Source organism: Elephas maximus, chromosome 8 (genome assembly GCF_024166365.1).
Source record: "Elephas maximus indicus isolate mEleMax1 chromosome 8, mEleMax1 primary haplotype, whole genome shotgun sequence".
NCBI lineage: Eukaryota > Metazoa > Chordata > Mammalia > Proboscidea > Elephantidae > Elephas > Elephas maximus.
Window position 1 is genome coordinate 92481406 of NC_064826.1, and position 27862 is coordinate 92509267.

General features: G+C 51.6%; 1 protein-coding gene across 8 annotated transcripts in view; it reads left to right on the top strand.

Annotated features, from left to right (window-relative positions):
• The window catches only part of ADCYAP1R1 (ADCYAP receptor type I), a 69878-nt gene that overhangs the window by 10997 nt on the left and 31019 nt on the right, over window positions 1–27862 (top strand). For all 8 annotated transcript variants that reach the window (XM_049893774.1, XM_049893775.1, XM_049893780.1 and 5 more), the window contains exons 2-9: window positions 2352–2476; window positions 3645–3750; window positions 18214–18321; window positions 21273–21293; window positions 22357–22398; window positions 25584–25693; window positions 26411–26508; window positions 27031–27163. In XM_049893774.1, the coding sequence (XP_049749731.1) occupies window positions 2423–2476; window positions 3645–3750; window positions 18214–18321; window positions 21273–21293; window positions 22357–22398; window positions 25584–25693; window positions 26411–26508; window positions 27031–27163 (672 nt within the window). In that variant the 5' untranslated portion in view covers window positions 2352–2422. The remainder of the gene's footprint in view (window positions 1–2351; window positions 2477–3644; window positions 3751–18213; window positions 18322–21272; window positions 21294–22356; window positions 22399–25583; window positions 25694–26410; window positions 26509–27030; window positions 27164–27862) is intronic.

The following is a 27862-nucleotide window of genomic DNA, read 5'->3' on the forward strand; positions in this document are numbered from 1 at the left end:
TTCTATCAGCCAAGGGAGCTGAGACCCAAAGAAGCAGAGGGCCCAGACTGTGGCCACACGATGGGGCCAGAACCCAGACCAACTTGCTTGCACTCCCCAAACCAGAGCAGCTAAAGAGGGTGCTGGAGGCACAAGGGGTAGGGCATTGCCCAGACTGGAGACCTCTTTAACCTCAGGCCTCACTGGCCTTTGACCTGTGGTTGTCCAAGGTGCAAGAGAGGCAAGCCCAGATCTTAGACCACTTCTGCCTTGCGTTAACCTCCCTGACCCTTCACTGGCCAGGATGATTTCAGCTTCTGCTGAGGGTTAGTGGGGCCAGGCCTTCCTCCGTTCCAGCCAGGTGGGTCAGGATTGTCATCTCTCTGCTGGTAGGGCCTTGGGCTGGTGAAGGTGGTGGAGGTGACCAAGCCCTTGGGGATTGCTGAGGCCAGAGCCTGGAGCTCATGCCAAAGGCAGCCAGTGGCCACCAGGACAGAGTGCTGGAGAGGAAAGCGGCTTGAAGGGCCTACATGGGGTATAGAGGCTGGGGTCTGAGTGTCCAGTGTGGGCTGTGCATTGGGGTGCCCATGGCCCCCTGGGCCTCCCGGAACATCTCCTGGGGAACATCCAAGGCCTTCCTCAGCATCTCTGAGTGAGGCCTGGGCAGGCAGAGGAGGGGACAGCTAAGACGAGGGCCACCATTTGTGGAGCCTTCCTGTAGCCAGTTTTCTGTCTAATTTTTGGTTCTTGCTTGTCACCAGCTTGAGCTTGGAGGGAATGTGAGGGAGGCAAGGCTAGAAAGGGAGGGAAGTGTGGCTAGGCAGAGCATCGGGGGACCAAGGACTTGGGAGTAATGGCAGCTCTGCCCACTGGTGGGGGATGACAGGACAGGTGGTGGGGACTCAGGTGAAGGAGTTTGCTCTAACCCCACATGCCTCCTGAACAGGCACTTGTGGGCTCATGGTGCCCTGATACGGCCCGCTCCATCTTTTTAACAACTGCCTAGTATTCCACTGTGTGGCCACGCCGTGTCCTAGTTAACAGTGCCTGCATCGTGGACACTTTGCTGCCCCATTTTGCTGTGGTTATTTTAAATTGTGCTGCAGCGAGTCTGCTTACAGATACAGTGAAACCTGTGAGAACCGAAACTCGATAGGACTTTTTTTTTTTTTTCCCCTGGGTCTTGCAAGTTTTCTGCCTTTAACGGAGTGCAGTCTTACCACTTTCCCATTGCATTTTCCTTCTCTGACAGGTTTCCGCCTTACAGAGCTTCCGGCTTTCATAGATTTTACTGCATTTCTTTTTACACACATGTAAATATTTCTCTAGAGTAGACACCTGGATGTGGGATCTCTGGATTGAAGGGTATATGCATTAATGACTGAGTTCAGGAGCAGGGCAGACTCTTCCCTGGGAATGTACCCGCACTCCCCCAGTCTCCTGCTCTGTGACCAGTCTGGTCGTCACTAACAGTTCCAGCTCTCCAGTCCTCACAGACCCCCCCCAGGCAGTCCTGCGTTTACTTCATTTTGTACAGCATGGTGTTAAAGGCTTTCTCTTGCAGGATGAGTTGGTCGAGGTAGGGTGAAAGGAGGGTGTATTTATTAGGCTACAAGGCTAGGCAGCTGTAACGATGTGGCCCTCTAATGTGAGTTAAGTCAGATATAAGCTTATCTCTTTCTCACGGAACCGTTTGGACATGAGGAGGCCATTCAGGGTGATGCAACAGCTTGGCTCCATGAGATCACTCAGTGTCCTGGTTCCTTTCGAATGTCACTCCTATCCCTCAGGTGTAGTCCTTGTCTGCACGGTCACAGCTGGGCCAGCACTTGGGATGGAGGGAGGAGGAAGGAGTAGAAGTGGAGAGCATGCACTGACCTTATGAACATGGGGTGCAGAAGTGGTACCGTCGTTTCCATCCACGTTCCACGGGTGAGAACTTCATCACATGGCCACACCCGAGAGCAAGAGAGTCTGGCAGTCTCTAGGTGGACACACATGCCCCAGCTGCAACTCTCACTGTGGAAGAAGGGGAGAATGAACATACTGGGGGGGACAATGTATTTTCTGTAGAGGAGAAAGCCATTCCAGACTCTTCTACTAGACTGATGGAGGCTCAGGCTAGCCTCGCTCCCCACTGTATCCATGGTGCCCAGCATAGGGTAGGTGCTCAGCAAGTGTTTGACATACAGAAGAATCAAGAACAGCATGGATGAAAGCATGGAGGTGGGATTACCCTTGGTGGCTGAAAGCCTGGCTGCAGGTAGGGAAGGGGTAATGAGAAAGGGAGCTGGCTGGATCCAGGATGTCTCTGCCCCTCCCTCTTGCACTGGACCCGCAGGAGTCATGCTTTTCCATTCTCTCTAACCTAGAGACACCTGGGGACTGGGCAGCAGCTGCGGGAGTGTAAGACCTGCACCTCCTTTCCTGCCTGAGAAGCACCATGGCCGCCAGCGTCCTGCAGACCTCTCTGACTGCTCTCTTCTTGCTGCCTGTGGTAAGGGCCAGGACCCTCCCACCACCACCAGCTGGAGCCCCCTCCCCGAAAGTCCTCTGTCTCTGTGTGCTCTTGGCCAAGCTCTGTTCACCTGGATGCTGTCTCTGGGATCTAGGTTGATCAGGGGCAGCATCACCACTGGACCATACAATGCCTTTGTGAGAATTAAAAAAGGGACCCCTTACTCAAGACCCTGTAAATCTGTTATGATGGTGATGTGACTGGCCACCTTTATAGTTGTGCAGGGCAGGTCCTGCTCAACTGTATGCAGCCACCCTGACCAGGGCTTCAGAAGGCCCTTCTGATCTTCCATTGTCCAACCCATGAGGCTCTATCCAGTTAGAGTTCAGAAGCCTGTCCACTGCTTATGTCTCTCCCTGAGGAAGAGCAGGGTCAGGGGGATGGTTCCAGGGCATTGGCACCACCACCTAAGCTGGGAGTTCAGAACAGCAGTGAGTGAGGCTGTTCTCTGAACCCTGGGTGCTAGTCCTGACTCACTGTGTGACCACAGAATGGCCCCTCCCTCCTTCTAGAAGCCACCTACACATCTGTGAATAGTCAGGGTTGGGCCGGATCTGCACTCACTGATACCCCCTACGGAACCATCCCTGCACTGGAGTTTTGAGTTAAAGTGAGCACTAGGAGGCTGCTGTCCTGATAGCAAAGCAGGGGCTGTGAAGTCATTTGGTCCTGTGTTTGAATTCATATCTTTCACTACCCAGCTGTGTGACCTTGGGCAGGAGTTTCTTAACTCCTTTGAGCCTCAGTTTCTTCTTCGGTAAAATGGGACAAGAGTAAATGAGAGAGGCGAGCAGGCCCTTTACTGAAAGCTACCCCTGGACTTTTCTGGATGCCTTGTCTGCAGCTCCTGGGTAGTATGCCTCCTTCCTGATCCCCAGAGGGGTGGGGATGCACTTCCAGTCTATCCTCTCCCCTACCTCTAGCATGCTCCCCTAAAGCGCAGTAGTAGCCTAGTGGTCTCTAGAGCCAGGTTTCCTGGGTTTGAATCCTGACTCTACTGTCTGCTAGCTGTGTGACTTTGGACAAGTTACTCATCTTCTCTGGGCTACGTTTCCTCCATAGGACACTGCCCTGGGGCTTAGGTAGCCAGGCTTGCTGATGGACCTCTCTGGCCCCTCCCACCCACTCATTTGTGTGTCTCCTGCAGGTCACCACCATGCACTCTGACTGCATCTTCAAGAAGGAGCAAGCCGTGTGCCTGGAGAAGATCCAGAGGGCAAATGACCTGATGGGCTTGAACGACTCCTCCCCTGGTGAGAGGGGCGGCGGGGAGGGCGTGGTATGCCCACCACTTCCCAGGCAGTCTTTGGAACTGATTTCCCAGCCATTAGCGCAGCTCCTTAGAGAGTGTTGGAGACCACTGGTCCCTGGGTCCTTCAGAAAGCCCTTTGGGATGATGGAATCCTAGATATGCTTTGGGCAGTGACACTGGGGTCACCCTCCTTCGGGCTGGCCTGCCAGGCTGTTCTGAGTGGCTGAATGTGGCTGCCTTCTCTCCCATGGGGATTGGGAGAGAGCTGATGCCTGGGCTAGGCAGAAGCTGTCAGACAGCTTGTTAACAGGCAGCCTGAGCCTGGTGGCAGCAGGGACACAGCTGTTGCCAGTGGCTGATCTGGACAGCACCTGGTCAACCCAGGGCAGGAGGTGGGGGGACCTTTGCCACCTGCTTTGCTTACTCCACCAGAAGTCAGAGAACAAAGCAGCAGCAGCAACCCCAGTCCTGAAGGCTGTCTGGTGCAGTGCTTCTCCTGGGGCTGCTGGTAGCCTCTGGGGAGAGGTAATGCTTCATTGTGCCAGGCAGAGTCATGCATTGCAGACATTTAGCATCCTCAGCCCCATCTCCACTAAATGCCACTCACACTGCCTGATCTCAAAGACAGCCAAAAAACACCTCCCAACATTTCTCAGTGTCCCAAGGGAGTGGAACGGCCCCTGGCTGAGAATCAGTGGTTCCCCATAACCTCCTGCCTCCTGCACTGTGCAGATGGGAACAAAGGCTCCCTCAGTTTCCTGACTCCCAGTAAAGCCAGGGGAAGGGTCTGAGTGTGTGTGTATGTGTGTGTGTGTGTGGAGGGGGGAGGGTGTTCAGGTAGAGGCATCCCTGGAGACTTCCCCAGCCTCACTTATGTCTCAGCTGCTGGTGGGCCGGCTCTACAGCAGGCTGAGTATTGGGCTTTCACTCAGGACAGAGGGATCCACTTTTCCCCTCAGATCCTCCCCTGTTTGCTGGGGAACTCTTTGGAGTACCATCTGTTTAAATACTTGATTAATCTGCAGTCCAGTTAGATGTAATAGTCCCACTGGGCCCTAGCTCCCTGGCCAGTTGCTTCTCAGTGAACATTGCCTGCTAATGGAACCTCTCTTGGCCTTGCAGACCTTTCCTTCCAGCCCTGCTCTTGCTCAGCCCTAACCCAATGCTAGTGTAGTGAGGTAGCAAGTCAATTCTAAGGCCCACCAACTGGGGAGACTGAGGCAGGGAAGGGTCCAAATGGGCAGACAGTTGGAGAAGCCAAAAGGATATCTGGTGCAAACCACTTGTTTGGTGGGTGGGAAATGAAGCCCTGAGGGCAAGTGACTGTTTAGCACACTGGGTGGGCCAGATTGAGAATTGGAATCCAGGTGCCCTGCCTCCTAGCCCAGGGTCTTTTTCCTGCATGATATGGTCATTCTGGCTCAGATATATTTGTGTTGTGCAATGAAAGTGTGTAGGGGGGAAGGATAGAGGCGGGAGATGGGGTGGGGGCAGAGCCTGTGGGGACAGCTGCCGTGTACTTTAATCCCACACCTGTTCATTGAGCCCAGGCTAGGGAGAGGAGAGGATACAAGCCTGCCCCTAGAGACATCCTGGTAGAAGCATGAGAGAGAGAGGTGTGTGGATGAATGACCCTCCCAGGAGGGGCCAGGCCAGTGCTAGGAGGAGGTCGCACCCACCTGGTGGGCCCAGCAGAGGGAGAGAGGAGTTCTTCATGAAGAGGGGGGAAGGATTCAGGAAGAAGGTAGCAATTGAACTAGATCCTTAGCTCTCAAACCAAGGGGAACTTTTAAAAAATGTACCCAAGCCACACCCAACGCATTAAATCAGAGAGACTGGTCACTACTAAGTTTTAAAAGCTTCCCAGGTGATTATAATGAGGAACTAGAGCTGAGAACCCCTGAGCTAGGCCTGAGGGGTGGGTAGGTATTTGGTTGGCAGGTGAGAATGGAGGGCTGGATGGACAGAGAGAATATTCTCAGGGAACTTTAGGGGGCACCTGGCTGAGGGTTAGGTGGCGTAAGCCTGACATTTTGGGGGAGGGCAGTGGGTAATTCCTTGTATTTGGGACCCTGAATTGGAGTAGGTGGGGTTAGGAGGTGGGGCTAGGATGGAGACTTCTGGAAAGGCTGAGGGTCCAGGGAATAGGTATATATATATTTCATGTCCATCACCCCTGGAATTGGTGGGAAGGCCAGCAGAGGCTGCCCCGCCACAGGCTCTTCCCACTTGGCTGACATCCTACAGTTCTCCCCAAGACTTCACCTGACCCTCCTCTAGCCCTGCCTCAGAGGCCTTGACTCACAGGTTACCCCCAAACCTGAACTTGGACAGGGAACCCTGAGCCTACGAAGCTCATTCATCCACCCATGCACCCATGCACCCGTCCATCCGTCCGTCCATCCGTCCATCTGTCCATCTGTCCATCTATCCATCCAGTCTCCCACCCACCCACCCACCCATCCATCCATCTAGTCTCCCACCCACCCACCCACCCATCCATCCATCAACCCACCCATCTGTCCATTCTCTCATCCATTCTCTTATTCTTTCGGTTCTCTCATTTATTCCTTCCCCTCACCCTTTCACTCACTCATTCAAGCCACCAAAGGAGCTGGAAGCAGGTCTGGGCTGGGCAGAGAGGGGGTAAGGTAGGGGTAGAAGAATGCAGAGAGAAATTGGCACTCTGGTTGCTCTGATTAGTAGTTCAGAGAGGTGAGCCAGTCAGGAGAGATGGAGCTAGTGCTGTGGGAATGAATTCAGTGGAGGGAGAAAGCACTCCCTTCTGGGGCTGTAGGAGGCAGGATCAGGGAGGAGGAAGTGGCATTCAGGCTGGGCCTAGAGCAGGGCAGGGTGTGAAGGATTATCCTGGGGGTAAGGAAACTGCTCTTCTCTAACCTTGAGTGCCTAAAGGGGAGGGGAGGCAGCCCCTTCCCAGGGTCTGCCTGAGGAGAAGATCTCTCCCCCTCTTCCCTAAATGCCCCTCTGAGTCAGGGGTGGGGCTTTATAGCATACAGCTGAGGCCTAATTAAGCAGAGTCAAAGGGCAGCCATCAGGTGGAAAAGGAGACTGTTGGCCTAAGTGGGCCACCAACAACAGGGCTTTTTTCTGCTCTGAGCCTCAGGACTACTTTAAAATGAGGGACAATGGGTCATGTTAATAGCCAATACTTAGACAGGCTTACTATGTGCCACTTACTGTACTAGTGCTTGGTTGTACCACCACAGCAACCTAGGGAGTAGGGCCCATTATCACCCGTATTTTATAGAAGAGGAAACTGACACACAAGGAGGTTATGTACCTCAATTAAGGACACAATCCAATAAGATGTAGAGGTGGAACTTGAACTCAGGCAGTCTGTGCCCTCAACCAACAGGCTACACTACCTTTGAAGAATGGCAAGTTCTGAGTCCCAGCCTCCCCAGCCACTAGCCACAGGACCTTGTAAAATGAACTTAACACTTTAATTTTCTTGTCTGTGAAATGGAGGAAAAAAAACCTACTTCATAGGATTATTGCATTAAATGGCAAAATCCATGGGAAGTGCTAAGGACAGTGTGTGGCATTTGCTAAGTATTCAACAAATACATTGCGTTAAGAAGAGTAGTATAGTGTTGAGTGCCTTAGATGTCTCTCATCTTGTGCTGGATCTGAGTTTTTCTGAGGAAGTTTAGAGACCCCTCTAGGAAAAAGGATGGTGCAGTTTGGAACAGCCTGGGGACGTTTTCTGGAAGAGAAGGGGAGGAATGGGGGACAAATCTGGGCTTCAGAGGGCAGACAGAGAGGCAAGGAAGGTAGGAGAGCAAGCTCCAGGTAGGAGATGATGCGAATGAAGACAGAAAGAGTGCAGTGAGTACGGTGGTTTGCAATTGTAATAGCTAGCACTTAAATACCAGGTTCCGGGTTCTAAATCTTTACACACACACTCATAATCAGCTTATTTAAACCTCACAGCAGACCTATGGGCTGGATAGAGTTTTTGCCCCTATTTTTCAAGAGACTGTTCAGGGTCACTATGAGTCGAAATCGACTTGACGGCAACGGGTTTGGTTTGGTTCGGTTCAGACACAGAGAGTTGAGGTTATTTGCCTGTTACCTAGAAGTTCACATGGAGTCCCTGGGTAGTCCAAATATTGAACACACTCCGCTGCTCACTGAAAGGTTGGGGGTTTGGATCCACCCAGAGACGCTTTGGAAGAAAGGCCAAGTGATCTACTTAGGGAAAATCTGCCACCGAAATCCTGTGGAGCACAGTTCTGTTCTGACGCACGTGGGGTCGCCTTACACAGTCAGCAAGGTGTAGCCAAGATCTGCATTTGGGTAGTTTCAGAGTTTGTGCTGTTCACCACTGTGTCGTATTGCTGCTGGAAGAGGAGTGAAGACACTCACATGTGTACACTCGCACCCACTCACACCCCTACTCACTGTATCCCTACTTCCCCTCTGCTGGAGTGAGTGAAATGTTCAACAGCAGAGGAAGTAGAAGTGGGGCTGGAGAGAGACTTTAGGAGAGCAGGGCCTTAAGTGCACCCCGAAGGCCTGCATTTTGCGTAGCTATGGAAAGACCAAAGGGCGTTTTTTTTTTTTTAAGGACTGGAATAGCAGAAGGCCTCAGCCTCTGTGGGCCTGCCTGGCTGGCTGGCCCAGCCCCCAGCATTATGCAGCTCTGGTGGAAGAAAGGGGGCCCAGTGAGGGAGGCTGACACAAAATGGCACCCCCCACCCTGGCTTATCCTTTAAAACAACAACAACAACAACAAAAACCAAACCTATTGCCTTTGAGTCAATTCTGACTCATAGCCACCCTATGGGACAAAGTAGAACTGTCCCATAGAGTTTCCAGGGAGTGGCTGGTGAACTTGAACTGCTGACCTCTTGGTTAGCAGCTGAATTCTTAACCACTGTGCCACGAGGGCTCTGGCTCATTCTTAGGGAGGGCTTTATACCTGCAAGTTGAGGAGGGAGGACCCCTCTTCAAAGAGGGATTTGGAGCAGGTGGCCTCTGGGTGCCTTTCCAATGCTGAAGTTCTGGGAGACTGTTGACCTTGCTGTCAGTGGCCAGGGGAGGGCTTGTCAGGGGCTTAATTTTCCCTGCATGCATGCTGAGAGCCCCAGGCCTGCCCTGCAGGCCATCGCTGCCCTTCCAGCTGAGCCGGACTTCTTGGCCCCAGATTAAACAGGCTCGTGAAACACAGGCAGCACTTCATCTCATCGTGCGTGCAGCACTTCATCTCATCGTGCGTGCAGCACATCAGAACCCCTGGGGAACATTTGGAGTCCCTGGGGGTGTGAATGGTTCATGCACTGGGCTGCTAACCAAAAGTTTGGAGGCTCAGATCTACCCAGAGGTGCTTCGGAAGAAAGGCCCGGCGATAAACTTCTGAAAAATCAGCTATTGGAAACCTGCTGGAGCACAGTTCTGCTCTGACACACCTGGGGTGGCCATGAGTCGGAATCAGCGTGATGGCCACTGGTTTTGGTGGGGACCATTTAAAGATGCTGATGTTCTGGCCCCTTTCCAGACCAAGGTCATCAGTATTTGGGGGTGGGAAGCTGGATGCAGGTATGTGTTAAAAGCTTTGAGATGATTCTAAAGTGCAGCCTAGGTTGAAATCCACTGGCTTGGCCAGAGAACAGCATCCACCAGGGCCCTTACCTCAGACCAGAGAGCAGCCCCCCGAGGGAACGGGTGATCCAGGCCATCAGTCTCAGTGACAGAGGCCTGGAGCTCAGTCCTAGCCCGAATCCTATTTGAGTGTAACAGAGCACCTGCAGTCATGCGTTAGGTTATTCATTTGTGCTTGGGGTATACTGAGGAGGCCAGTCCCCCCTCTGCAGCCCTTCCCTATACCTTCCCTGACCCTTCTGTCTCCTTAAGGTCCTCAGCCTAGAACCTTGGCTAAAGGTCAGCAGATGTCCCTGAAATGCACTTGGAAATGAACAAGGGAAACCCAGCAGCTTGTTCCAGTGCCTGTGAATGGGACTGCACAACAGTGTTTACATACATTTTTTTTTGCGTATTTATACATAAGTTTATACATGTTGTTGTTGTTAGTTGCCATCAAGTCAGTTCTGACTTACGACAAGCTTGTGTGTTTCAGAGTGGAACTGTTCTATAGGGTTTTCTTGACTGTAATCTTTGTAGAAGCAGATCTCCAGGACCTTCTTCTGTGGTGCCTCTGGGTAGGTTTGAACCACCAACCTTTAGATTAGCAGTTTAGTGTAAACCATTTGTGCCACTCAGGGACCTAAGCTTATATAGAAAAATATATTATAACGTATATATATGTATTCTTATAGATTTCACGTGTGTCCTCATATCTTTAAAATCCAATAAACCGAGTCAGTGGAAATGAGGATACAAATTTGTCAGAGGTGAGGCTGGGTCTGGGGGCTCCTGGGAAGGCACCTGAGTTCCCGCAAACCTTTACTCCTCACTGGGGCCGGAACCTCTTCCAGGGAGAACGTGGGATAGTAAGACGTATAGTATTCCTCAGAGGAGAAGCTGAGGGATGCAGGCGTGCTGAGAGGAGGTATTGGAGCTCAGGAGGCAACTGTAAAGGGGTAAAATGGTAGGTAAGGAGGTGGCCGTGTGGCATGAAAGCAAGCTTGCTGACTAGGTTGCTTTGCCTGCAACATCCTTGGCATATTTTGAAGATGTTTACTGGGACCAGTGGTTTTGTTTCCCACTCCAAACCCCTGACAGCTGAATGAGACTTGAGACAGCAGTGAGTCCAACCTGTCATGTGACACATGGGAAGGCTGATGACCAGATGTGGCAGTCCCCTGGTCGAGTAACAGCAAGGGACAGGGCCAGCTCTGAGATGGGGCCCAGCTCCCTTGCCCAGCCAGGGAGTGCCCTTTCTGCTGCAGTGCTTGGTGCCCAGAGAGAAGAAGGACTCCTGTGCGTGGGAACTGGTTTTTCTGCTGTTCTTCATTCAGGGCCCATGCAGCCATGGGCACCGCCTGCTGGGCTGGCTGCTTTGTTCTCTGCTCAGCCCAGGCCGCCTGCCTGCCTGCCTGCCTGCCCACCTGGGGCAGGGCCAGCCTGCGCTTTCTCTTTGCAGGGCTGTGGGCATCTATCTGCCTGGAAGGTTTAAGGAGGGCTGGCCAGGTATAGTCTTCGTGGGGGTCACCCATACTCTGGAGAAGATGGAGGAGGGAGGCCTGAGGAGGTCTGGGCAGGGGCAGGAGGAAGGAAGCTTAGAAAGAGGATGAGAACACTGGCTTATTGCTCTTTGGACCTGGTCTCTGAGCCCTGTCTAGGGTGCAGAGGGCCTTGTCCCAGCCCCCACCTCCACTCCCACCCTGTACCTTTCTGAGGAGAAGAGGAGAAGCCTGGAGGAAGGGGGAGCCACTTCAGGGCCAAGCCCAGGCTTCTCATCTGTGGAGCAAGATAAGCTTCTTGTGTGGACCCCAAGGTGTTCCTAGACTGCATGAGCTCTGGGCACCCAGCAAGGCCCCTCACTCTGAGAAATGTATCCGTTGGACAGCTTGAGGCCAAATCTGACCGAGGATTCCATTTCTGCCCATACCGTGTTTCCTTTAGCCTGGCAGTTCCCTCAGTTTAGCCTGCATCAGAATCCCCTGGTCTGGGATAGCCTTCTCCCCCACTCTGATTCAGTAGGTCTGGGTGGGACCTGAGCACCTGCATTTCTGCCAAGTTCCCAGGTGCCCTTGCTGGTCAGGGGTCCACACTTTGAGAACCACTGCTCCAGCCTTTTTAGACTTCCAGAGGAGAGGGCTACATCTTTTCAAAACCCATTGCTATTGATTTGGATTTATAGTGACCCTATAGGACAGAGCAGAACTGCCCCATAGGGTTTCCAAGGCTGTTATTTTTACAGAAGCAGACAGCCACATCTTTCTCCCTCGGTGTGACTGGTTGGTTTGAACTGTCCACCTTCCAGTTTGCAGCTGAGTGCTTAACCACTCTGCCACTAGAGCTCCTGCTACATCTTTGTAAATCTCTTGCCTTTGAGTCGATTCTGTCTCATAGCGACCCTATAGGACAGAGTAGAGCTGCCCCGTGGAGTTTCCAAGGAGCGGCTGGTGGATTCAAACTGATGACTTTTTGGTTAGCAGCCTAGCTCTTAACCACTGCGCCACTGAGGCTTCTTTAGTGCCCCCCTTCTTCTTCCCCTCCCCCAGTCCTCATAAGTAGTCCTCATTTGGGGAACAGAAACATTGGCTGTAAAGTAAACCCCAGCAGATAGGATCATTTTTTTCCCTTGAATCACATCCTAAAATGGGGGACTTGTTCTTACCATACCCAAGTACCCTCGGTGGCCTCTCAAAGGAAGGACTGTGGCTTTTCCTGAATCCTTTTGATGCCACTGGTCTCACAAGTTTTGAACACTGTGGAACCTGACAAAATCATTGCCATGACAACCCGGGCTTAGCTCCTGATTTTGTTCCAGTCTAAAGGCTAATAGCTTTTGCATTTTCTCAGAATTCAGCCTCCCTAAATGGACTTTTCCCCAACCTGCTGTCACAAATCACTGCTACTCCTTGCTATTTTATGTATAATGTCTTCCGGGGGAGCAGCCCCAGAGGTTCTCCACAGCACTCTTCCATCCGAGGCAGGAATCCCCCCGGCGCCTGAATTCCTGGGATAAAATTCCACAGTCTCAGGTCTAGTGTAGAGGTGGGGTACAAGGGTAGAGATGAACAGAAAGGTTTTGTGGGGGCCTGTGTCAGGAGTAAGGAGATAGGGTGGTACAAGCAGTTTGCAATCTGCCACTAACCTAAAGGTTGGTGGTTCAAACCCACCCAGCAGCTCCACAGAAGGAAGGCCTGGTGACCTGCTTCTGTAAATATTACAGTCAAGGAAGCCCTACTGGGCAGTTCTACTCTGTGACACATGGGGGTCTCCATGAATTGGGATCGACTCGATGGTAATGGGTTTGGTTCTGGGTGTCAAAGAGTGGAGAGGTCTCCCTCTCCCAGGGAGCAGGACCTGTTCGGATTTCCCATTCCTCTGGAGGAGGCAGAGGGGGAGGGAGACTTCCTCAGTGTCTCAGTGGAATTTGATGAACTTGTCCTCCTCCTCGAAGCATTCTGTTCTGGCTGCCGTGTCACTGGCCTTCTCTCGTTTTCCTTGTGTGGCCCTGGCCACCCCTTCTCAGTCTTCTTTACCATCCCCATTCTAAACGCTGGCATTTTTCAGAACTTGAGGCCAGGGTCTCTTTTCTTCTGCTCTGATCTACACCCTCTCACCAAACGAGCTCTCCAGTGCCATGTCTTTAAACAGCATCCTTGGGCTCCCAGTCCCAGTCTTCTTTCTCCAGTTCTGACCTCCTCTCTGGCTGGACCCCAGACTGTTATCTAACTGCCTTTTGGAAACCTGTCTCCACTTGCTCTCAGCACCATCTCAAACAAAACATACCCCACCTCACCTAATTCTCCACCACATCTGCTTCTCTTCCAGTCTTCCCCACTGGGGTAAATGGCACACCCATCTCTCTACCCATCCAGACACTAAAGCCAGAAACCTGGGTGACATCCATGCTACCTCCCTCCACTTCCCTATATTAGTCAGGGTAGCCTAAACTATTCTGCAGTAACAAATAAACCCTAACATCTCAGGGACTTGGCATAGTATTATTTATTGCTTGCGTACCTCACCGGCCAGTGGAGTCACCAGAGATGGGAGGTGAGCTCCACTTTTCACAGCCATGCAGGGATCCAGGCTCCTTCCATCTTGGAACATTGTTGCTCTCAACATGTGACCTCCAAGCATGCTGCTGAAAGGGAAGAGAGAGGAAGGGTATGAAAGCTTACGAGGGGTGTCTTAGAGCACAGTTCATGACTCTCACCCACTTAGCATTGGCAAAAACTCAGTCCTGGTGTTCCGGTGAGCATAAACAGCTCAGCACACTCACCGTGCCCAACCAGTCTGTCATCAAGCCCTGTCAGCCCTGCCTCCAGACTCTACCCTATGCAAAACTTTCTCCATTTCTGCTGCTATCACTCCAACTCAAACCCTTGCTCCCTCACTTCAAACCATAGTCATATCCTAACAGGTCTCGCCAACTCTGCTTTTCTGCCCTTGAAATATATTATCTTCCCAACCTAATCAGAGCATGTCACTCTTTTCCTTAAACCCCTCTGTGGTAAGCCAAATAATGGCCCCGAAAGATGTTCACATTCTAATCCATGAAACCTGTGAATATGTTACCTTACATGGCAAAAGTGGCAAAAAGGACTTTGCAGGTGTAACTAAGGATTTTGAGATGGATTATTTGGGTGGGCCTAATGCAGTCATGGAGCCCTGGTGGCACATTGGTTAAGAGCTTGGCTGCTAACCAAATGTCAGTGGTTCGAATCCACCAGCCGATCCTTAGAAACCCTATGGGGCAGTTCTACTCTGTCCTATAGAGTTGCTATGAGTCAGAATTGACTCGAAGCCAATGGGTTTCGGTTTTTTTGTTGTTGTTTGTTTAATGCAATCATAAAAAAAAAAAAAATCAGTTGCTGTCAAGTCCATTCTGACTCATGGTAATCCCATGTGTGTCAAGAGTAGAACTGTGCTCCACAGGGTTTTCAGCGGGTGATCTTTTGTAAGTAAATCCCCAGGCCTTTCTTCTAGGGTGCCTCTGGGTAGACTTGACCACCAATCTTTCATTTAGCTGCCCAGCGTATTAACCATTTGCATCACTCAGGGACTCTGATTCATAATAAAAACCCAGAGCCAAACCCATTGCCTTTCAGTTGATTCTGACTCATAGTGACCCTATTGGACAGAGAAGAACAGCCCCATATGGTTTCCAAGGAGTGACTGGTGGATTCGAACTGCCAAGTTTTGGTTAGCAGTTATAGCTCTTAACCACTGCACCACCAGGGCTCCCCGACTCAGAATAGGCACTAAATATTTCTTGAATAAATTAATGAATAAGAGAGAGGGAGGGGGAAAAGAAAGTGAGAAGAAAAAGGATAGGAGGAAGAGGGGAAGGAAGAGATGGTAGAGAAGGAAAATCAGAAGAAGAAGGAGATGAGATGTCTTGAAATTTCCCAGTCCCTGCAAAAGGAAGTGTTGTTGGGATTGGCATGTGGAGAAGATGAGGATATAGAAGCTGGATTTATTCTGTGTGAGTGGAAGGAAAAGAAGTTGCCACCCTTTGGTTGAGAAAAACTGAAGGCTCTCTCAGGAGCCAACTCCTACCCTCCTAGGCTCCAGGGAAAGAGCCCTTGGAGGGATCAGATCTGAGGCCAGATCTGGTCTTGTCAGAGGGGAGAGAAGATGAAAGCCTATCTCTCTTTCTGCCTGGGTCAGGCTAGGAGGTGATAGCTGCAGGAGAAATGGGCAGGTAGGCATCCTGGGAAACCCTGAGGAGGCAGCTGTGAGTCTCTCACAACACTGGTGATGCAGGCCAGAGGGATGAGCAGGGGCTGTGAGCTCCAGATGAGGTCAGGGACACTGGAATTTGGGCCCCTGGGGATGGGATCTAGTTCTAGGCTTCCACCTGCCCTGGGGTGGCTGGAGATATCCTTAGGCCTCTTAGTCTCTGAAGGGAGCCCTGGCTGTGGAACAGAAGGAGGCACCAATAGGGCTTGGAGAGTTGTGGGGGATGGACCCTGACAGTGCCAGGGCTGCAGAGTGGAATGGGAACGGGGGAGCCGTGGCAGATGCCCCTTGGATGAGGGAAGGGAGCCCCAGTCTCCTCCAAGCCATCCTTTGAGGCACCAGCAGGTCTCGAGTGAGTCTTTGGTCCAGAATTGAGCTCTAGTCACTAGAGAGCCAGCCCCCCACTGGCACCTGGAAAGGCAGTCTTAGGGGATGGAGACTTGCCAGGGTCCTGCAGTGAGCCTGTGGCAGAAATAGACTAGAGCTCAGGTCTTGTGGCCTCCGGTGTAGGTGCTGAGGGGAAACCCTGCCTTTTTCCCTTCCTCTGCCTCAGACATCACCTCCACAGCTTTGTGTTCTTCCCCACCGTAGCCCTGGTGCCTAGATGGTGCCTGGCATATGGTAGGTGCTCGGTAAATAGTTGTTGAAGGAAGAGATGTATTGTCGCCCTGCCACTGCACCTATGATTCCCCCAACCTGGGGTCCCCCTCTCATCTTCCATCATCCTGCCTGACCCCTGCGTTCCTCCCTGACCCTCAACCCTCAAGATTCTGCTCACTCCATCTAAAGTGCCCCCGTGACCTTAAGAAACGTCAGCTGGCAGTAGCAGCTGGCCGTGCTAGGGCCTGTTGTTCCACATCAAGGGAACATCTGCTGGCCAGGGCTCCTGGGGCATGAGCCCAACAAGACCACACTCTACGGCCAATCCACAGTCAACACGGGACACGGCAGCCAACGATGGGGCTCTTTCAAGGACATGGTGTCATAGGCAGCCACTTGCTGGCTTGACATCCCGCTGTAATAATTGCTGTGACACTGGGGCCCGTCTTCCCCTCTCTGGCCTCAGTTCCCTCGCATTCTTGGTTTGTGGTACTTAAAACTTTCCATGGTGCTCTGGCTCCCACATGCTGCCATTCTGTGAGCAGGAGGCTATCTGCCAATGTAACTGGTGTGAATTCCAAAATCATCAGGTCTGAATTCTGAGGGACAGGGTTGTCTGCACCCAGAAGCTGTGGGGTGCCTTCTAGTGCAAACAACACCCAGGAGTCAGGGACACCAACAAAGAGGGTATGAGCATGTGAGGATGCCCAGGCCCCTTGCCTGAGCAACCCCTACCTAGGCTCCCTCTGTGACCTGTGAGCAACCCTCCCCCCTTCTCACTTCGGAGGGCTCTGTTCCAGTTCCCAGCCGGGCCTCTCAGGGAAATGATTCCCAGGGACACCTAATTGCAATAATGAAATAATAGTAATAATAACAATAGTGCAAGGCACTAAATGCTGACAGCCCAGGGAGGCCCTAAGAGGTCTACGTGTATGAGCCAATTCATCCTCACAACATCCTAGTGAGGGGAACATTGGAAGTCACCCCACTTTCCCTTCTCTGGCACAGAAACCCCCTCCACAGCCCATCCTTATAGACCCCTCAGCACGGTATGGCCCTTTTATGGAACTCTGTCTTCTCTGCTGTCTGACCTGCCACACTCCTGCTCCCTCCCTATACCTTTGGCTGCTGGCCTTGGATTTCCTCACTACGTGTGATTCCTCTGCCCACCTCATAAATATGGGGGCTCTCTCCTCCAAACTCTTCTGGCCTTATGCCCTTTCTCTGGTGGATTCTCCCATCCCATGGCTTCACCCACTTCCCATTAAGCTGGAGTGAAAAGCAAGAAGTGGGAGGGCTGAGCCATGAGGAAGGACAGAGGGCCTTAGGTGTCACGTTAAGGTATATGAGGGAGCTAGGAAGCCACTGGAAGGTTTCCGATAATGGTGGTGAGCAATAGGACACAGCCAGATGTTCATTTTGGAAAGACTGCTCTCAGCTTTATGGGTGTGGGGGACTTTGAGTGAGGAGACCACTCAGGAGGCTGTCACCATGGTCCAAGTAAAAATAATTAGAGGTTGGGGAGACAGAGAGTAGGTGGTGGATCCCATAAATATTTAGAGGTAAAACAAGCAGGACTTGGTGACTGATTGGATACAGAGCTAAAAGGAGGACTCCCAGGTTGCCACCTGGAGGCTGGACCAGGCAACCAGGTTTTAGCAGGTGAGTCTCTGGCCCTTGAAAATGGGAGTGTCTAGCAGGCCACTGGCGAGTGAGTCAGCCCTCAGGGAGCGGTTGGAGATGGAGGATTGGAAGTCTTCTGGTTGTTTAGTCCATGAGTGTGATGACTTTATCCAAGGTGAGTGGGGCAGGTGGGCCAAGGTCAGGGCGGCGGCAGCATTTGCAATAAAGGAGCTGACAGAGGAATTGGTCCCAGAGAGATGGTGTCCCTTGAGATGGGTGTGGCCAGGTGTGGCCAGTAAAGTAAGAGCTGAACATGTTGGCTGGATTTGTCAGTTAAGAGGTGACTGTGACTCCAGTAAGAGCCATTTCAGTGGAGGGGAGGGGACAGAAATCAGACTATAAGCATGAAACACGAAGAGGAGGTGAGGAGGTGGAGACGGGAGTGCAGAGAGCCCCACTGAGAGGTATGCAGGGCCAGGAAGAGAGAGTGGATGGTGGACAGAGGGATCCAAGGATGCATGTAGTCCCAAGGCCGGAAAATCTGATCGTCAAGCTTGATATTGCCTCCCACCCAGCTCACATCCAACAAGCCACCTCACCACCTCACTGTGTGTGTGAACTCTCCTTCAGTGTGTGTGTGTAAGAGAGAGAGGTCAGTGTGTGTATGCATGTGAACCCTCCCTCAGACAGTGTGTGTATGTGAGGCCTCCTTCAGACAGTATTGTGTATGTGTGAACCCTCTCTCACTGTGTGTGTGTGTGCGCGCGTGTGTGTGTGTATGAGAGAGAGCTCCTCTCAGTGTGTGTGTGTATGTGAGCCTTCCCTCAGTGAGAGAGAGTGTGTGTGTGTGTGTGTATGGCTGAGCCCATGCTCACTGTGGTTGTTTTCCTCACAGGCTGCCCTGGCATGTGGGACAACATCACTTGTTGGAAGCCTGCCCGTGTGGGTGAGATGGTCCTCGTCACCTGCCCTGAACTCTTCCGAATCTTCAACCCAGACCAAGGTATATTTAGCCCAGGGGGCTTCAGGACACACTCGGTTTTGCTTGCTCTGCAAGGTTGGGCCCAGGCCTTCCTGGGTATCAAGCGTCCAGAATACCAGTGGCCTCTGGCAGCAGATGTTCCCTGCTCCGGAGCTCACATGCTGGTGGGGAAGATGAAACCACAGACACACATGCATACACAGGGACATGGAGGTGTCCCTCAGATGTGGCACCAGGTGCATGTGGAGATGCTGGTGTCCCTGGTAGGAGCAAGGCTGTGCTCTCAGATTGGATCGATCCTGACTCTATCACTTACCATCCTAGGGACCTTGAGCAAGGTAATTCACCTTTCTATACCCCAGGTCCCTAACCTGTAAAAGGGGGTTAAGAATAGTGTGGTTACTACCTCACAGGTGGTGTCTTAATTATCTAGTGCTGCTACAAGAGAAATATCATAAGTGGATGTCTTTAACAAAGAGTTTTTTCTCTCACAATCTAGGGGTCCAAGTTCAGGGCGTCAGCTCCAGGGGAAGGGTTTCTCTCTATCAGTTCTGGGGGAAGGTCCTTATCTTCAATCTTCCCCTAGTCAAGGAGCTTCTCAACACAGGGACCCTGAGCCCAAAGGATGGGTTTTGCTCCTGGCACTTCCATCTTGGTGGTACTGAGGTCCCCATGTCTCTGTGCTTGCTTCTCTTTTTTATATCTCAAAAGAGATTGACTTAGGACAGAGCCCAATCTTGTAGATTGAGTCCCTCCTCATTAACATAACTGCCGATAATCCCACCTCATTAACGTCATAGAGGCAGGATTTACAACACATAGGAGAATCACATCAGATGACAAAATGGTGGACAATCACACGATACTGGGAATCACGGCCTAGCCAAATTGACTGGTGGGACACAATTCAATCCATAACAGGTGGCTTTATGAGGAATAAAATGAAGTGATGCACATGGACATGACTTAGCTTGGGGAGCCTGGCAGATTTTAAATGTTCAGTAATAAATGTGAGCTGATACCCTCATCATCACTCATACTGACACAGAGGTGCTCACTGGTAGAATGAGACATATGAAGAAGGCAGCTGGACACAAAGACACCCACATATACACAGACCCACTCAGGTACTGTCCTGAGCCCCAGGCCCCCCTTTGGGTGTGTGTACAGTGGCTCCCCAGGCCAGTTCCAGCCATTCATCCAAGGCCTTGTGGAGCCCAAGGAAGGTTGATGTCCACTGTGACTCTGGGAAGGATCCTCCCCACCACTGCTCATGGGTGTCAAGGGAGGCAGGGCCAGACCCTGATAGCACTGACTTAGGGCTGGGCAGGAAGAGATGGTGGGGCTGGGCTCTAGGCAGGTGATGTACCGAAAGCCGTGGACTCCTGAGCCCTAGGCTGGGGTGTCAGTTAGAGGAAGATGGAGGGCTAGGGTTCCTGGGGGGATCAGGAGGAGTCTGCTGCATGGCCATACACAAGTCCCTTCTGACCTGGGCCTTGGCACCCTCCTTCATCTGCTTAAGGCTTAGGCCAAAGTCCTCCAAGTGGAGAGCTTCCAAGCTCCACTCTGTCAGGAGTCCTGTCTGCCACAGTCTGCTCACGAGGCTCACCTGACAGGCTCTTTCTGTCCCGTGAGAGGCAAAAAGCAAATTCTCTTTCTAACCTTGGAATCCAGCAACTTTGATTCTGTCCTGGAGGGAAAGGCACTTGCAGGAGGTTGCAGAGGGAAATTGCAGCCATGCTGGGGCCCCAGGCCCCTGTTTTTGGCTCCAGTCCTCAAACCAGAGAAACGAAAAAAAACAAAAAAAAATCAATGTCATTGAATTGATTCTGACATATGGTGACTCCATGTGTGTCGGAATAGAGCTGTGCTCCATAAGGTTTTTAATGACTGATTTTTCAGAAGTAGATCACCAGGCCTTTTTTCTGAGGCACTTCTGGGTAGACTTGAACCTCTAACCTTTTGGTTAGCAGCCAAGTGCATTAACTGTTTGTACCACTCAGGGACTCCAAGATGAGAGAAGGCAGGCTTATGGGTGGTATACACTATCTTGCCTCCCCCCACCTTCTCTCTGGGGCCTCTTTGCCACACCTCCCACCTCCAGGCCTCCTGCCAGCCCAGAAGGAGGGTGACAGTTAAACTCTCCCATCCTGAGGGCTTGGAGACTGGGTATGATCCAAAGCTGGAACTGGGAGTGGATTCGAAAGAGGAGACCAACAAGGAGATGCTGAGCTGAGGGTGCCTGAGACTAGGGGCGGCAGGCCCTGTGGAGGCTGGGATGCAGCCCGTCTCTGATTCATTTCCGTAGAAACCACCTGAATCACTTCATTCGTACGTTCCTTTTATTCAGTCATTTATTGAAACTTTACTGAACATCTACCATGTGTCAGGTACCACACCAAGACTGCTCCTTGTCAACAGAAAAAACACAAAATGAATCAACAGTGAAACAAGGTTTGCTTCAGCTACACTTTTCTCCAGACTGAATCCCCCCTCCCCACTGGTAATGCCACAGTGAGCTTGCTATTTGCAGGGTTTGGTAAGGCAGGGCCTTTGAGCACCTTTATTCCCAAAGCTTGATTAGTGAGACTTGCCTTAAATGCTTAGAAGGGAGGGCGCGCAATTTCTCATTTGATTTCTTGGTTCCCTGGTAGCTCAGGGCTGAATTTCACATTTCCTGTAGTAGCTGTCTCTTTGTGGGGTATTGTAGTGCTCATCTCTCTCCTGCTCTCCAATGCCCTACTCATTTCTCTCGAACTCTGTTTTTCCTGATCTGGAGGAAGAGGTACAAGTCACCAGTGTCTGCAGCTAGTCCCCAGCTTGTAGTCTTCCTCCCTTCTGGGTCCCCAGAAGAGTCTCTCTCTAGTTTCAGGGGGGTGGGTAGAGGGAAAGTGATCAGCGGGGCCCAGTGAGAGCAGACCCCAACTTCCATCTCCTTACTCACCTCTGTGTTCTCTCTCACTCTGTTTCAGCTTGGGAGACCGGAACCATCGGTAAGAGGAACCTTGGTGAGGACAGGCTGCTGTCCATCTGTCCATCCTGTGGGAACCCAGCATCAGGAGATCTCAGTGTCTAGCTGCGGGGATCGGTTCGGGGAGGAATGCTGCCCTCTTGCCCCTATCTGAGCTCATCCCCCCTTGGGCATACTGGAGTGGTGGACACAGGAAAATGGGAGACACAGTGCTTACCTTAGGGCACCCATGGGCTGGTTTGGGAGGATGAGTTTCAGAAATGGAAGGGTTGAAGAACATGCCCAGATGTTCACACGGGCACATGCCTGTGTACACCTTCAAGCTTCAATGTGTGCATGAGTCCACACAAATACTGACATCACTGGTGGCCGAGAAGTTGGGATGCACAGCAAGTGAGATAACAGAGAGACCTAACTATGCAGCATGCAGACAGAATAAAGAAGAGACTGGGGAAGGCTTCCTGGAGAAGGTGGCCTACCAGCTGGGCCTTGGATTTTGAGAAGTGGAAATGGGGCTTCATTGCTAGTAAGGGATTTGGCATGAGGAAAGGTCAGAAGTGGGAATAAATACTGTAGTAGTGAAAGGAGGAAAAATGTTGTGAGAATGAAGTCTTTGGAGTTCTGGGTTCCCTTTGATGACAGCAGTTTGGAGGCTAAGATGGAGGGTTGAGCACCAAAGAAGAAACCCCAAGCCCTGGCACCAGGCTTCTGTTCTTTGCCCCTTTATTGAAAAGACCCAGTTATCCTTTTCCATTTCCTCCCACTCCTCCTGTGCTCCAGAGGCCCTCCGCTTTACATCCTCCTGACTGACAGTGTCCCATTTCCTGTGGTTCCAGAGGGGAAACTGAGTCATGGCCTAGCCTGAGCATTAGAGAAATGTGAACCGAGTGAGGCTGGCTTTAGAAGGTGCAGTGAGCGTGTCAGAAAGGTGTGCACCTGCTGTGTGTGATGCTGCCTCTTGGTCAAGAGCCCACATCTGGCTCCAGGGGCAACCTTGGCCTTCCAGGGTAGAGAGTCAACAGTGGGTAGCCCTGGCACGCTGAAAAACCTGGAGTTTTGACTCATGCCATATCTGTATTTTGCAGGAGAGTTTGACTTCGCTGACAGTAACTCCTTGGATCTCTCGGGTAAGGGAATAAGCTGGGGTTGATGGTGGACTGGCTGGAGGGAGGGGCTCTACCGACCTGTGAGCTTGGGACCCACATTTTGGCCAGGCTCTGCCCCTCTGTGGCTGTGTGGTCTTTGGCAAGTTGCTTTCCTTTTCTATTAAAGCTGTGGATTTTAGTCACCAAAACTTGCACTTAAGCACATACACTAAACATTTTGCATACAATTTCAGGGGAGTTTCAGATCTCTTAAAACTCCTTCCTGGACTTAAGTGAAGAACTCCTGGGTTAGATGGTCCCTAGCAATTTCTGAACACTGACCGTAGCTCTCAAACTTTAATTGTGCATGTTAACCACCTGGAAGGCGTGTTAAAACATAGATTCTTGGGCCCCACTGCCAGAATTTCTGATTTAACAGGGCTTGGGGCAGGGACTGGTACTTTGCATTTCTAACCACTCTCCCAGAAATCCCTGAGTGATGCAAACAGTTAAGCTCTCAGCTGCTAACTGAAAGGTTAGATGTTGGAGCCCACCCAGAGGTACCTCAGAAGAAAGGCCTGGTCATCTATTTGCAAAAATCAGCCCTTGAAAACCCTACGGAGCACAGTTCTACTCTGACACACGACGTTGCCGTGAGCCGGAATCTACTCGAAGGCAACTGATTTGATTTTTTGGGTTAACCAGTCTCCCAAATGATGCTGATGGGCTGGCCTGGGGAGGTCGCACTTTGGAAACTACTGCCCTAACATTCTGTACTCTAAAAATCGCTTGTCCCCTATGAAGTTGCTGGAGCGAAACGGCCTAGGCAGTTCTCATGGAGTAGGCACAGTCAGTGCGGGGTTTTGTCAATCTGGAGAGCACTCTGTATGCTAGAGATTTCTGTCAGAACAATAGAGGTGCAAATTCATGAAACAGTCCCAAACAAAACGATTTATACTTTTCTGAGCCCACACTGTATGTGTTATAAAAAGAAAGAAAAGAAAGGAAAGGAAACGGCTTTTATCTCTAGGACATTTTTATTATTGTGTTTCCAAGCAGCTTCCTTTTCCTCTTCCCACCACCCTCTTAAGGGCACAGCAGAGAGGAAAGGAGGCCCAGGGAAGGGACAGGACTTGGCCAAAGCAGCGATTCCCCTGGGACATTCAGAGTTTTCAAAGGGGTGTTCAGAGGGACTGGGAAGGAGGTTGCCAGGAGAAGCCTGAAGCGGCTTTGCTGAAAGAAACCAGAGTTTGGCATCACACTGTGGGACAGGAGTGAGCTCCTTTCTCTCGCTGGGCTTGCCAGACCTCCTGCATCTTGTGTCAGAGAACTCACAGTTGGGGAAGTGATGGAGACAGGCTCCCGCTCTGGGGAGAACTGCTTTAGGGACAGCTCAGTCACTCTCTGCTGCTTCCAAAGACCCTGGGAGTGAGTTTCTGGCTCTCTTGGCTTAAGAGAACTGGCCTCAGACCTTCCAGCTCAACACAATGAGGACACACAAGTTGGAAAAATGGAGAGGCCGCTGCCTTTTGCCTGAACATCTCCACTGATCTCCTCTGTGCCTCCGTCCTGAGTCCCCAGAGATGGCCCTTGCTCACAGAGAGGAGAATTCTGCCCAGCAACATCGGTGCAGGGGCTCATTTTCTCCAGGTGTCTCTCACTGTATATAATCTCCTGGTCCCTGAGTCCTATGGGGGTCTCTGGTGGGCTCGAATGGTTAAGCTCTAGACTGCTAGCAAAAGGTTGACGATTTGAACCCATCCAAAGGCAAGATAAGATAAGAGAAGAATCACCTGGTAATCTGCTTCTGAAAGGTCACTGCCATGAAAACCATATGGAACACAGGTCTACTTGCAGCAACATATGGGGTCACTATGCGTTGGAATTGACTCGAACGCAAGCCCACCCCCCCTTTTTTTTAGTACTATGAAAGGGAGAGGAGTCCCTGGGTGGTGCACATGGTTAAAGACTCGACTACTAGCCAAAAGATTGGCAGTTTGAACCCACCCAGAGGCTACTTGGAAATCAGGCCTGGTGATCTGCTTCTGAAAGTTTACAGCCTTGAAAACCTTATGAACGGTTCTACTCCGCACAGATGAGGCTGCCATGAATTGGAATTGACTCAATGGCCACTAACAACACCAACACCAAGGGGAGAACCATCCCCACTTATAAAGTGAGATTTTCCCCCATCCTGATATACCAGTCAAACTCCCTGGAAGCCAGTCTGGGAACAGGTGCTGGACTGGAGTAAAAGGGGGCTGCTTGCCTGCTAGCCTCCTCTGGACATCTCCGGCTTACTGTTACAGACAGTCAGGGGAGAGGAGAATGCAAGGAACAATCATTAAAGGCCAAAACAGCCTCAGGCACAGTGGAAAAACAGCCCAGAGCCTACTCTGCAGCCAGCAAATGACTCTTAATGGCCATGACTGGTCCTGCCCGCTTGGGAGTCCCACAAAATTACCTCTAAAGTTGATCAAAAGAAAATTATAGTACGTTAGTGACAGGAAACAGACCCCAAGGCCTGAAAGGCAAAACTTTGTTTTTAAAGCATAACCAGATATCTTAATCAGATCTCCTGCTAGGTTAGTGGAGGCCTGGTGCCGTGTTCACGAAGGCCGGGTCCTCATTTGTCTGTCCCTGCCGGTGGTGAGGATATTGCAGCTGCTGGGAGGCTCTGAGCTCCAGGTGCAAGCATCACCTGGAGCTGTGCTTCTCAAGGTGTGGGAAGGACAGCACCTCACAGTCTCCTGGGGTGATTCTGGGATTCACCTCTATCAACTGAACAAGAATCCCTGGGGGTGTTGGGCCAGGAAGCTGCTTTTGAGTCTCCCAGTGGTTGTGTACACTGACGTTTGAGAAGTGTTGACCCAACGGCTCAGGTCTTCCCCTAGCATTTGCTAGTTCTGGAAGAGAGGGAAGCAGGGATGCTGGATTCAGTCTGGCTCGGTCCCTTCACCCCTTGTTGTTAAGATATCAGCTTGTCCCCTGCCCACCTCTCACCCTCCTGGGGTGTCCTTAGTAAGGGCAGAGCTCGTGAGCTCCAGGCCATCAGCAGTCACTGATTGTCCCAGACAGTGGAGGATTTTTTGAGACTTCGGTTCCCATGCTTTCTAGATGGGCACATGGGCTTCCAGGAATTCCCACTAAGAAGTAACTTTCTAATAAGAATTTCAGGGCCCTTTGAAGTCCCCTCGTTGCCTTACCGAGTTCTCTGTTCACTGCAGACATGGGGGTGGTGAGCCGGAACTGCACGGAGGACGGCTGGTCTGAGCCCTTCCCTCACTACTTTGATGCTTGTGGGTTTGATGAGTATGAATCCGAGACTGGGGACCAGGTGAGTGTCTGCCCTGCTGGGTGGAGGGGTAGGGTGAAGGGTGGGGTGGAGGGGCGTTTCCCCAGGACCTTGACTCCTGGTGGAACTGCAGCAAGCTCAGCTCTTTGGGCAGTGAGTGCAATTCAGCCAGCTTTCATGAGCACCTACTGTGTACCCAAGCCAGATACACTAAGGAGAGGATATTCATTCATTCAGCCTGGGCTGAGAATCAGCTGGTGTGCTGCCTGAGCTCCCCACCCCCAACCCCACCATGTGTTCCCCGCCAGCCTGGTTCCTCTTCCAGGACATTGGGCCTCCTAATGATCCAGCAATTGAAGGGCTAATACTGGGCCCAGCAGGGGGCCTCCTGGTCTCTTCTCCAGCTCTAAGGCTGGTGCCTGTTCTGATTGGTCAGTGCCCCTGCCATACTAGAATAAAATTCTTGGATTCAACAAGCATTTATTAAGCCTCTGCTGTGTGTGCATGGCACTGCCCAGAGAAGAGTAAGTAGCTCCGTGCAGGTGGGGGTGTGTCAGGTGGAGGTGGAGGCACTGATTGGGGGTGTGGAGGAGGTGAGATTGGGAAGAGGAGATGGGTGGTGGGCTGGAGGTGGGTGGGTCCTGGCCCTAGAGACTGTTTGGTTGTAATGGGGGACTGGGTGTGGTTCCAAGGGGGACTTGGTGGCCTGGCCTTGCAAGGCACCATGTGGAGCCCTACATGTCCTGTGTCCTACTTTAGGACTACTACTACCTGTCGGTGAAGGCTCTGTACACAGTTGGCTATAGCACGTCCCTTGTCACCCTCACCACTGCCATGGTCATCCTGTGTCGCTTCCGGTAAGACCCCTAGCAGCATTGATGCACCCACAACCCCACCCCTGCTCAGAACCAAGGCCTCAGAGGCCTTGCTCTGTCTCTTCCACCCCACTTGTCCCAGTGATTTCAGTCCTGGAAGTTCCCTTGGAAGGCATTTCCTCCACCCTTAGGATAACAGATGGGAAACTTGACCCCAGAGAGGACAACTGACTCATCCGGGGCAACACAGCAAGGCAGAACCTGGGCAAGGAGACCTACATCCCTCGCCTTTGGTCTAGGGCTCTTTTCTCTCCCTCGGATAGAGAGAGAGAGGTCGGTCACAGGAGGGAGGAAGTCTGGCCACGTGGAGCAGTGGTACCAGATTGCAGGGGCCAGGAAATGAGTAAGGACCTAGAGAGGTGGAAAAGGGGGTGGTGTAAGTGGGGGGGATCCCACTGTGACAAAGCCGTGGAGTTGCCACTAAGCAGACTCCAGAGTCAAGACTTTGAAATGCTTCTGGGTTCTCCGCTTCATTGCTTTCTCCTCCCCTGTCTTCTCATGTAGGAAGCTACACTGCACTCGCAACTTCATCCACATGAATCTGTTTGTGTCATTCATGCTGAGGGCAATCTCTGTCTTCATCAAAGACTGGATCCTGTATGCGGAACAGGACAACAATCACTGCTTCATTTCCACTGTGAGTGAGCTGAGCCAGTGTGCTGCAGGCTTGAGGGCCCATGCCAGGAAGGCTCCCCAACCTCCCATCAGGAGGAGAACTCTCTCCCTGATTGCCTGGCACTTCACTATCCCAGTGTTTTCCTGAAGAGTAAGGCATTGCCCCCAGTTTACGTGGAAACCCCGACTAACCCATAAGGCTATTAAAAACCAAACCATTTGCCATTGTGTCAATTCTGACTCATGGCGACCCCATGCATGTCAGGGTAGAACTGTGCTCATAGAGTTTTCAATGGCTGGTACTTCAGAAGTAGATCTCCAAGATTTTCTTCCGAGGAGCCTCTGGGTGGACTCGAACGGCCAGCCTTTTGGTTAACAGCTGAACATGTTAACTGCCGCACTACCCAGGGACTCCTATAGCCAATAAATCTCTGTATGATGTTATTTCTAGCCAAAATGTTACCCACTTCTTCTCTGGTGTATGTTGTACTTGGCTGAACAGTTGAGGAAGGTCAGATGGGAATAGATTCATTTGACTAATGAGGAGACGGGCTCACAGAGAGGGCTTGACTGGTTCCTAGTCATATAACTAGCCCATGACAGCGCTGAGTGCTGATTTGCTTGAGTTCTTGCCAGGCCATCCCCCAGCTCTCATATCTTTTGCAGAGGTGGTGCACAGAGAAGATGGGCTTTGATGTGGTAGGATAGAAAGAACAGTCCA